The sequence below is a fragment of the Fistularia commersonii genome, chromosome 7 (assembly GCF_037954325.1).
Source record: "Fistularia commersonii isolate RoL2024-O1a breed Wild chromosome 7, RoL_Fcom_v1.0, whole genome shotgun sequence".
NCBI lineage: Eukaryota > Metazoa > Chordata > Actinopteri > Syngnathiformes > Fistulariidae > Fistularia > Fistularia commersonii.
In genome coordinates this window covers 14,383,345-14,394,069 of record NC_141290.1, presented here as the reverse complement: position 1 = coordinate 14,394,069, position 10,725 = coordinate 14,383,345, and the positions used below count along the sequence as shown (strand labels likewise).

At 40.8% G+C, this 10,725-nt stretch overlaps 1 protein-coding gene across 4 annotated transcripts; it reads left to right on the top strand.

Annotated features, from left to right (window-relative positions):
- Window positions 1-89: 89 nt before the first annotated feature.
- sh2d5 (SH2 domain containing 5) lies at window positions 90-9,184 on the top strand. 4 transcript variants are annotated; one of them, XM_086149964.1, is made up of 11 exons: window positions 90-326; window positions 554-630; window positions 739-794; window positions 3,387-3,467; window positions 3,537-3,611; window positions 3,690-3,836; window positions 4,324-4,527; window positions 5,232-5,464; window positions 6,332-6,437; window positions 6,896-7,029; window positions 7,941-8,078. In XM_086149964.1, exons 3-10 carry the CDS (start codon window positions 744-746, stop codon window positions 6,995-6,997), a joined length of 999 nt encoding a protein of 332 aa, XP_086006090.1. In that variant the 5' UTR covers window positions 90-326; window positions 554-630; window positions 739-743; the 3' UTR covers window positions 6,998-7,029; window positions 7,941-8,078. The 4 variants fall into 4 exon arrangements, with proteins under 4 accessions (XP_086006090.1, XP_086006091.1, XP_086006092.1 ...); XM_086149962.1 differs by having other exon boundaries at window positions 95-326; window positions 5,232-5,415; window positions 6,870-7,029; window positions 7,941-9,184; XM_086149965.1 differs by lacking the exon at window positions 7,941-8,078 and having other exon boundaries at window positions 91-326; window positions 6,870-7,011.
- The last annotated feature ends 1,541 nt before the right edge of the window (window positions 9,185-10,725 follow it).

Genomic DNA, 10,725 nt, shown 5'->3' with positions numbered 1-10,725 from the left:
TAAAAAGTTCCCTCGACCACCGAGTATGTGACGTCACGGGGGCGAATTGCGCAATCAACAGGAATGTGATGAGAGAAGATATTTGGGAAAAGGGAGAGGCTTGAAACAGTTCGCCTTATTGGAAAACACAATATTTACGCCCCCCTCCTCTTCCGCCGCCTTTCCGGCCTCCTTAACTTGATAGACCCGCCTCGGGATAACACACCTGGGTCACGGAGCGGCGGCAGGTAGAGGGCGGACGGCAGTGTGTCGACGCCTGCGGTGCGGTGCGGGGAGGACGCGGTGCCGGTGTGCTGAGGAAGCGGGAGGCACTTCGGCTGCTAGAAGTGAGTTTAAACGCCGTGTTGGCACCTTTGATACGACCTCACGTTGGATAAATTGGCGGAAACGCCTGAAAAGTTCGGCTCAGTCGCGTCGTTTTACCTTTACTCTCGTCGTATCGGAGCGAGGGGGTGTTAAAACAAGAAAGTAAAGAAAACAAATGTAAAGGGAGGCTGAGACGCTCTGACTGCTCTGACCGTTCACACTCTCTGTTTTTAAACCTGGAAACCAGAAAAACCACAAGGCCTGCTGGAAAATCACGTCTGGCTTCTTCCTGTAGTACGACAAGATCCACATAAAGTCAAACGGGTTCGCACTCTTCCTGTTTCTTTGTTTTATTTAACATTCTACGATAGGATAGTTTCAATTGTCCTTTTCCTTTGAGTCATGATTCTGTCATTCTGCTGTCTGTCTCAGGCATCATGGATGACGCTCCAGTCAGAGAGGATGGCACAGTCACAAGATCTGCAGAGGTAAGGATTTTTATTTTTCTCAGAAAATGAATTTGACTTGCTTCAAAATCTTGACCAAACGTCACGGTAAAAGGCAGTTAGTCAGCCAACTGAAACTGAAGTGGAGCAGGACAAATCTCCTGAAAAAAGACGGGTTGCCCCAAACCAAATAAGAAATTGTCTTCAAGTCAGTGAGAAATTGTATGAAAACCATCAAGGAATTCAAGAAAAACTTGCCAGTTAAATAACTTTGACCAGAGAGCAAGAAAGATATGTGTGTGTGTGTGTGTGTGTGTGTGTGTGTGTGTGTGTGTGTGTGTGTGTGTGTGTGTCTATTGCCTGCACCAACATGCCTGTATCTCTAATATATATATATATATATATATAGGCATATATATGGGCATGTTGGTGCAGGCAATAGAGGGGGTGAAGAAGTGGTGGGCAGATTTCATATGCAGGATAGGAACACAGGGGGATAGATGGTTGGAGATTTTGGAAAAATAGTGAACACTTTTTTTTCCCAGAAAGGACAGGAACATAGGGTTACTTATAAGAGCGGAGGTTGGAGCACCCAGGTAGACTACATCTTGTATAGACAAGGTAATCTGAAAGAGATCAGTGACTGCAAAGAAGCTCTAGGTGAGAGTGTGGCCACACAGCGTAGGATGACTCTGGTGACAAGGAAGATCAAGAGGACAAAGGCAGAGCAGAGGACAAAGTGATGGAAGCTGAAAAAGGAGGAGTGTTGTATGGCTTTCAGGGACAAGTTGGAAAAGGGTCTGGGTGGTAAGGGAGAGCTTCCAGATGATTGGACAACAACAGCTAGTGTTATCAGGGAGACCGGTAGGAGAGTACTTGGTGTATCATCTGGAAGGAAAGTAGATAAGGAGACTTGGTGGTGGAATGAGGAAGTGCAGGAGTATATACAGAGAAAGCGGTTGGGCAAAGTAGAAGTGGGACATTGAGAGGACTGAAGAGAACAGACTGGAGTACAGGGAGATACAACGTAAGGTAAAGGTAGAGGTATCAAAGGCAAAACAAAGGGCCTACGATGACTTATAAGCTCGGTTGGACAGTAAGGAGGGAGAGAATGATCTATACAAGTTGGCGAAACAGAGAAATAACAATGGAAAGGATGTACAGTGGGTCAGGGTGATTAAGGATAGGGAGGGAAATGTATTGACAGATGCTAGAAGAGTAATGGGAAGATGGAAAGAGTACTTTAAAGAGTTGATGAATGTGGAAAATGAAAGTGAGACAAGGGTAGAAGAGGTGACTATTGTAGACCACAAAGTAGCAGAGATTAGTAAAAGTGAAGTAAGGAAGGCATTGAAGAGGATGAAGAGTGGGAAGGCAGTTGGTCCTGATGATATACCTGTGGAGGTTTGGAAGTGTCTAGGAGAGGCAGTGGTAGAGTTTCTGACTAGTTTATTCAGCAGGATCTTAGAGAGTGAGAAGATGCCTGAAGAATGGAGAAGAAGTGTGATGGTGTCCATTTTTAAGAATAAGGGCGATGTGCAGAACTGCGGCAGCCATAGAAGGATAAAGCTTTAGAGGAAAGAGTAGTGGAAACTAGACTGAGAGCAGAAGTCAGCATTTGTGAAAAGCAGTATGGCTTCATGCCGAGAAAGAGTTCTACAGATGCAGTATTTGATACAGGGTGCCAAGAGAGGAACTCTGCCATTCCAGATTTCCTCATACAATAACAGAGAAGTATGTAAGGCTCGTGTAAAACATGTATGCTAGCTGTGAGACAGTGGTGCGGTGTGCTAAGGGGTTGCAGAGAAGTTCAAGGTGGAGGTGGGACTCCATTAGGGATCAGCTCTGAGCCCCCTCTTGTTTGCAGTGGTGATGGACAGGCTGACAGATGAGGGTAGACAGGAATCTCCATGGACCATGATGTTGGCAGATGACATTGTGATCTGCAGTGAGAGCAGAGAACAGGTCGAGGAAAATCTAGAGAGGTGGAGGTATGCGCCGGAAAGGAGAGGAATGAAAGTTAGTCGAAGCAAGGCAGAGTATATGTGTGTAAATGAGAGGAACTCGGGTGCAAGGATGAGGCTACAGGGAGTGGAGATCAAGAAGTTGGAGGATTTCAGGTTCTTGGGGTCAACAGTCCAGAGCAATGGAGAGAGTGTGGAATAAGATAAGATAAGATAAGATAAGATAAGAACAACTTTATTTATCCCAAAGGAAATTGTTGTGCCAGAGTTACAGAAAATATAACAGTAATAAATAATAAAAAGAAAAAGGCAGAATTAGAAATAAAAATAAACTATAAACTATAAAGTTTTAGAATAGAGGTGAAGAGATGGGTTCAAGCAGGTTGGAATGGGTGAAAATGAGTGTTAGGGGTACTATGATATATATATATATATATATATATATATATATATATATATATATATATATATATGAATGACTTTTTCTACTTTAAGTTCAGAAAAGTGATAAAGTGTGTGTTTTTTTTTTTTTCTTCTTAAATTGAAATCGATCTGAAAAGACTTCTTTATAAGAGGGGAACTGATTAACTAGTCAGTACTTTCAGATCAAATCAAGTCGTATTTTTACCATATTCCACCGGCTTGAATTTCTTATTTATTTATCCTTAAGTATGTGGGCTCTTTCCCTGTGGATGACCGTTGTCTGGACGACCAGATAGAGCAACTTCATCTTCATCTGAAGTCCCTCAAAGTGAGTCCTGAGTCATTGACTTCTCCTAAAATCTTCAGGCAGAAATGCTAATAAATTGTCTCTGACCAGGCTTGCAGGAGAAGGAGGCCCGTGTCCCTGAAATTCTCCATCAAAGGTGTGAAAATGTACAACGAGGATGAGACGGTAAGGGTCGGGGTGGGTTGTCTTCACTGGAAACGTTGCTGAGTGTGACGCTGATGTGACCCCTGTCTTGTTTGGCAGACTCTTCTGATGGCTCACGCTCTGCGTCGAGTGTCTCTGTCCACTGCCAGGCCCACTGACGCACAGTTTGCCTTCGTCTCCCACAACCCAGGAAGCACCGACGCTCAGCTCTACTGCCACGTATTTAAAGCAAGACACTCCAGAGCAGTAAGATATCTATTTAACATTTTCATAGTACATGATCACATACATACTATATGAGTGCATTATCTAATAACTGAGTAAAAGTTTCAGATATTCCTTAGTGTTTCTTGTGCTTTCTTATCAATTTGTTTCATGTTTCAGTGAAATTTGAGATTCTTGCAGATTTGTTTTGTTAATTTACTGTTAATTTTTTCTATAACAGATTAATTCCCTAATTAAGGACATTTCCTTGTTCATTTTGAAGTTTTATTTATTGCTGTTTTTCAGCACTAAAAATACGCAGATTTTTCAGTCACAGATCTATGTATTCACAAATAGGTGTATCACAATGTTGGACACAAAAACAATGCTCTGTATACAATTGTTGATGATATTCGATAAACATCAGTATCTTGGCATGTGAACGAATAGTAACCTGGCAGGGTGCGACGCGAAGAAGGATGTGAGTCTGTAAGTTGAAGTGTAACCTGCAGTCCTTTCTCTGCATCAGGCCCAGTTTTTGAACCTGCTGCTGTGCCGCTGTTTCCAGCTGTCATACTTGGAAAAGCACCCAGACGAGGCACAAGAACAATCTGCCGGCTCAGCACCGCGACGGAACCCCTCCCTGCTCAATCATGGCTTCCCGCTCAGTGTCAGCGCTCTGGTGTCCTTCAGAAGAGCCCCTTTCCGAGGCTTGTTTCCAGGAACCAGCAAGGTCACAATATTTTCAAGCTGTCATAACTTGTTATCATCACTTCACCCTCTTGAACCCCATTATTGTGCAGCTTCTCATGTAGCATCATATCTGCATTATCCTACACTTATTTAGTCGGACTGTTAAACACCTATCAGGGAAATGTCAGGTGTGAGCAATGCATGCAACCTTACTGGCATCCAATCAGCAAGAACATCGGTTTTAAACCATGTGTTAGAACTTAAATGACACAGTAGCCAATTTTATTCAAAATGGGTCACCAAATTATCCGAATAAAGCAAGCTGATTTTCACAGGCCGACCTTCTGCTTACTGAGCTCCTGTGGGTCTGGAAACTGGATCGGATTTGATGAAAACACTTTTGTTTTTATCTGACATCATTTTTTTGACAAGATGGTAAATGCAAGAGTCACATTCAGTACTTTTAATTATTTGGGAGCTGTTGGAAGGTGTCTTTAATGACTGTTGAGCAACTATCAGGAGATCGATATCTTGAACGTCATTCACTGCATGGTCGTCTTACACCAGGCATCTGAGCAAACAGGCCAGTTTGCCTGATATTTTCTCCTTTGAAGTAATATTACACTAAAACTCAACCAGTGAACAGTATTGCATTACAAAAAGAAAATTTTGTCTGAAATTTCCATTTCCGTACTGACTAAACTAAACTAATGGAAAATTCCATTTTCTTTTGCTCACCTGTAGAAAAATGAAACGCCATCTGTTGACCAGAACAGCAGTCAAGATGAAGTGTTCCCCACCTCCTCACCCTCTCTGGTGCGCAAGAAGGCCATCCGAAACAAAGTCCTGCGATCTGGGGCGTATCGCTCCTTCACCTTCACCCCGCTCAAACAGCGTCACGTCCAAGAGCGTCTCACTACGGCACAAGGTGGGCCCAGTGTTCACAAAGCGCTCTCAAGAGTCAAAGAGCTGATTAGGTAACTACAGCACTCTGTGTTGGGTGGTGGTCAGTCAATCAGTTATGGGGTCAGGATTCCTTACACGGTGATGGAGCAGGTATCGTCTTACTGTCATTCCGATCTTTTCTTAATGTCACAGTTTGGGTTAGAGGTCACCAACCTATTCAAACTTTGGATCACCTGTGATGGTAACAGATAATATCCCTATCTACTCCTTTTTCAGCAACCCTTCAGTAAATGTTTTCTGCAGATTTCCCACTGTTTTCCAGTTTTGCTGTTGTGCGTAATATAAATTCCATTAAACTCCATAAATATGTCTGCTTGTCATCTTGTGGACTGTCAGTGATGTGGTTCTGCAAAGAGGTTTCTAAAATTTGGCATCATGGAGATCTTACTTTGGTTTTTATTTTGTCACTTTTATTTCAACTCTTTTTCAATAAAAGTGGGACCTAACAGTGATTCAGACCGCTGTGAAACTCAGTAGGCAGTTTGTGTTTATCTTTTTGTTATAACCAATCAAGTAACTGGAAATGCTTAATTAAAAAAAGAAAAAACAACTACTAAGTGGGTAACTAAAAAATAATATGAACACAACCTTTTTTCCCCCCAATCAAGGAAATAAAAGTTATTCCCTTGAGATTTTTCATTTAAATGGGAATACAAAACTTTCATGCATTCTGAAAAATCCAATAGTTAAAATTAATTTCTTTAACTTAGATCCCCACCTCCAGTTCAAAGCCTAAAGTATTATCTGTGAACAGCTTTTGAATAATGGGATCATTTGTTTTTATAAACTGTATTTGCCAAATAAACCTGGCAGGAGGAACAGCTCAACACCTTTGTACGCTAAATAACCCAAAGTGTTGTCTCTTATCTGCAAAACAGAAAAGGGTCAAGAAAAGGCGCCCGCGAGGAGATCCCGTGCCCCAAGTCTGGCCGAAACAGAGGAAGCTCTGGCTCAAGCCGTTTGGTGTTGGGCTGGTATCGCGACGTGAGTGTCACTCCCTACACCCTGATTTACAGGCGCATTTCAGTAAATTAGAACATCATTGAAAAGTTTATTCAATTCAGTTATTCTATTCAAAAAGTGAAACTCAGCTTCATTACAGTTAGAGTGATGTATTCCAAATGTTTTTTTTTATTTTATTTTAATTTTTTTTTAAACATATTTCCCCACAGCTAACTAAACCCTGAAATTCTTACTCATGTAATACTTAGAGTCTGAATTTTTGGTTTTTGATGGCTGTTAGCTATGATCATCAAAATTAAAATAACTAAACACTTGAAATATATCATCCTGTGTATAATTAATCTGCAGGAGTTTCAGTTTTTGATTAGAATTACTGAAAATAACTTTGATGATATTCTAATCTATTGAGATGCAACTGTATCAGGTGCTTTCTAAAGGTCTTCTCTGTTGCAGTGACAGCAGTTATTCCCTGCTTGCAGATGATGTTCTGGGGTCCTTCCTCCTCTGCCCTCATCCCAAAAAGCCAAAATGTGGTTCTCTCATCATTCGCTTCCCCTCTGGCCTTGTCACCCACCTCATAGAAAACACTCGCAAAGGGAAATTTCTTCTGGAGGTAAACAATTAATTATTAGAATAAAAACAATTCTGGTTATTTAGATTGATAATGTTCTGTATGTATGCAAAATCTTTTTGCTATGCAGAATGTGCAAATGACTTTTTTTTTTTAAGTCATCAGTATTCCTGCAGAATCTAAACGTTAGAGTAGTACACCTTCAGCTCCAGGCATTTAAGAGACAAATATTGGATTAACATTAACATACAATATCACACATAAACCTGAAAAATGTATAATTTGACGCTGCTAACAGTATAACACAGCATCATCATTAGATGCCCACAGTCCATGTCAGGGGTGGGCAAACTACGGCCTGCGGGCCATATCCGGCCCGTTGGTCTTTTTAATCTGGTCCACCAAAGATTGGTACAGAATTCATACTTGATGTGAATAATTGGATCAATGAATGTGGGAGCTCAAACAAGAGATTATTTGATTTTTGGAGCTATTTTAGAACCGTTGAGAATTTTCCTGAGCTGAATGACACAGATTGTCTTTGTGATTTAGCCTTTACTGTGAACATACTCACACACATGAATGAGCTGGACGTGAAGCTACAAGGGAAAAAACGGTTTGTGGATGAAATGCAAGTAAACCTCAGAGGCTTCAAAACCATGCTGGTTTTATTTTCAAAGAAAATGTCAGACAATGTTCAGACAAATATCAGACGAGTCTGATATGTACTGTTAATCAATGTGTTTAATTTTCTTATATGTAACGTATCTTGTGCTGACCCAGTCCGTCTGTCAAATTTTAAAGGTCAAAGTGGCCCCTGAGCCAAAAAGTTTGCCCACCCCGATCTATGTAATGCAGATGTGCACTATCTAGACGAAAGGATGCAAAGAGCAGAAATTAAACAATGCAAGTCACTGCAGTTTTGTCCCTGTTTTTTTTGTTCCCTGTGGCAGAAGTGCAAGACAGAGTTCAGTTCCATAGGTGAATTGATCGAACACTACAGCGAAATCCTGGATGAGCTGCCATGTTTGCTGAGCTGCGCCCGGGTCAACCACTGCTACGAATGGGAGGAAAGTGCATTCAAACTGTCGCCTGTAAAGACCCACAAGAGTCTGAGCAAAACCAAAGTTAAAAGTTCACGCTTGAAGGAATGGTTCTAAAAATGGAACCTCCTGTTTGCCAACAACCCCCCAAATAAGTTACTCAATAAGTTTGATCAAAATTGTATTAATTCTTTTGTACCTTTCATCGATGTGTTACAGGGGCATATTACGGCCATTGAAGGTGAGAAAATCAAATTATGTTGCTCGGGAATGGGTGGAAAGATCTCAAGAGTAAATCCATTGATTTTCAGATATAAAGTGACAGATCAATACACTTTTGCAAGAGATTTTTTTTTTTAATATTGAATTTAGTCGTATACTGTAGGCTTAGAAAATATCAATGTTATATTGTTATTTTTTTTTGTTTTTTGCAAACCTTTCACTTTGTTCTTCTTGACACGTCACTTAATTATCATAAATCGGTTTTACTTTACAAGCCTCTAATCTAATATTTTTTTATTTGTTCCGCTTATACCCCTGGGTTTTTGTTTTTCTTTATGCCTGATCGGGCCCTAATAAGCTGTAATACCTTTCTAAGCACATTTGCTGCGGTGGGTGGCTTTAACTTTGTAAAACACAGTGCACCTCAAAATTGTTGGCTCTCAATGAGAATAACATCCTAGACAGTTTGTCAGCGTCAAGGCTACTTGGCTCAGATACTAAATATTTTATACCCCTGCTTTTATGTTTTTAGTGTGTGTGTGTGTGTGTGTGTGTGTGTGTGTGTGTGTGTGTGTGTGTGTGTGTGTGTGTGTGTGTGTGTGTGTGTGTGTGTGTGTGTGTGTGTGTGTGTGTGTGTGTGTGTGTGTGTGTGTGTTTTATTTTTCATGTGTCTCTAAGGTGTCATAGAAGTCTTTTTAGTACTCAGATACTCAAGTGTTACTCAGATACTCAGAGACACAAGTGTTTACTAAATCAGTCATTGATTAACCTAATGGCAAAGCCACCATTTTTTTTTCATCAGCTGCCAAAATTGTAAAATACATTTTGGCCTTAATCTTATTGTATCATGGAATGCTGTTTTTTTCACATGCCAATTTGTGTGTATTTTTAAAATGGGCAAGGCTATTTAAAATGTATGTGTTGTGCTCAGACATCAGTCTCATGTTTTTTGTACTGGAAGCAACTTTCACACGTGACCTACCGTTTTATTAGATCTTTACAACCTACAATTTTTCCTAAAATTAAATCATCGCCACACTGTTAGTTATCTTTATCTGTACCACTTATTTCCTTGGATAATATATTTAACTGTTCATCTGGATTCAGATGCTACACACGCTAAGACACACTCAGTTCCTCTCCAGGATCAAGTGCAGAGACCAGCGAGAGAGTCAAGTTATATGGGAAAGTGATGTCAGAGCTCCTGTGATCCAGATACACCCTCTTCTCCAGGCATCCCATGTTATTACATTTACCTTTACCTCCGTGTTTGGACTTGACTGTTTTATGTCTGTACTCCACCTCCTCCAGTGACATTTGAACCACTGCCAAATCTCCACCTCAAAGAACAATGCCAATATTTACACATCGAGATTCACTACAGCTGTAATTCTACTGGTCAGCACTGCCAAGATCCTTGTAGTGTTTCCTGAAAATGTTGACAATAAGAAAGCAGCAGTCATTTTCTCTAAGAGTAGGAAGCAGCCTGTAATTTAGGCAGGAAATGTGGTTTTATGAAGGGGGATAAAAAAAAAGAAAAATGCCAAAAACACTTAAGAACCTGATGTCCAATATTGTAAACACTAACATCCACACTGAATCACAGAGGTAGATACGATCTTACACCAAGATGCAACTATTTACATTTGGAAAGTCATTAGCTTATTGCCTTTGCATGCTATTTTTGTGTGTGTGAGAGTGAGAGACCGGCTCACCCTTATATTAAATTAACAAGGCAAACTGGACATTATTATATATATATATATATATATACGTAGATACAAGAATGAAAAGTCTTTTTTTTTGTCAAATTCAGTTACGTTTTAGCAGTGTTGTGGAGGTTGCCATGGTAACATTAAAGCGCAGTTGTGGTTCCTTAAAGATAGGGGTTTCAATATTGTAAGAGATTTACAGTATGTGCACCTGTTTTACTATGTGGTGAAAAATAAAATTATACAAACATATATATATATACAATTTGTTTATTTGTTTATTTTGATGCTTCGCTTAAATCTGCTGTCCTACTGTGGTTTCGTGCAAATCTGCTGACGCACAGCCTTAAGAATCCCACGCTGTCCCTTTAAGGCCAGACTCCCATCAGCTCTGCTGCTGAGAAGGAGATTAAAAAGGGAGCAAAGCAAGATCTATCACGTTAAGCCACTAACACTGAATTATAGTGTGGGGGATGCAGTGATTGATCAGTCTGTATTCTTTCTCCACAACGGTGAGTGAATGGAGGTGCCAGCAGTACATTCTGTCCTCAATTCCCCCAATGAATTCAAACCCTGCCAACTAGAGATGCTGCAAACCAGCAGGGGGAGTGTCGTCCCCAAGAATGGTTACCAATATCCATCCATCCATCGTCCCCTGCTTATCTGGAGTCGGGTCGTGGGGGCAGCTGGAGCAGTGAGGCCCAGACCTCCCTCTCCCCACTACATGGTCCAGCTCCTCTAGGGGGACCCCAAGGTGTTCC

Excerpts from the sequence above, each read along its gene's own strand:
- sh2d5 (XM_086149962.1), top strand. The coding sequence starts at position 744 with ATGGATGACGCTCCAGTCAGAGAGGATGGCACAGTCACAAGATCTGCA. Across the intron at positions 4,528-5,231 it reads TGTTTCCAGGAACCAGCAAG|AAAAATGAAACGCCATCTGT; the intron begins GTCACAATATTT and ends GCTCACCTGTAG. Across the intron at positions 5,416-6,331 it reads GCGTCTCACTACGGCACAAG|AAAAGGGTCAAGAAAAGGCG; the intron begins GTGGGCCCAGTG and ends TCTGCAAAACAG.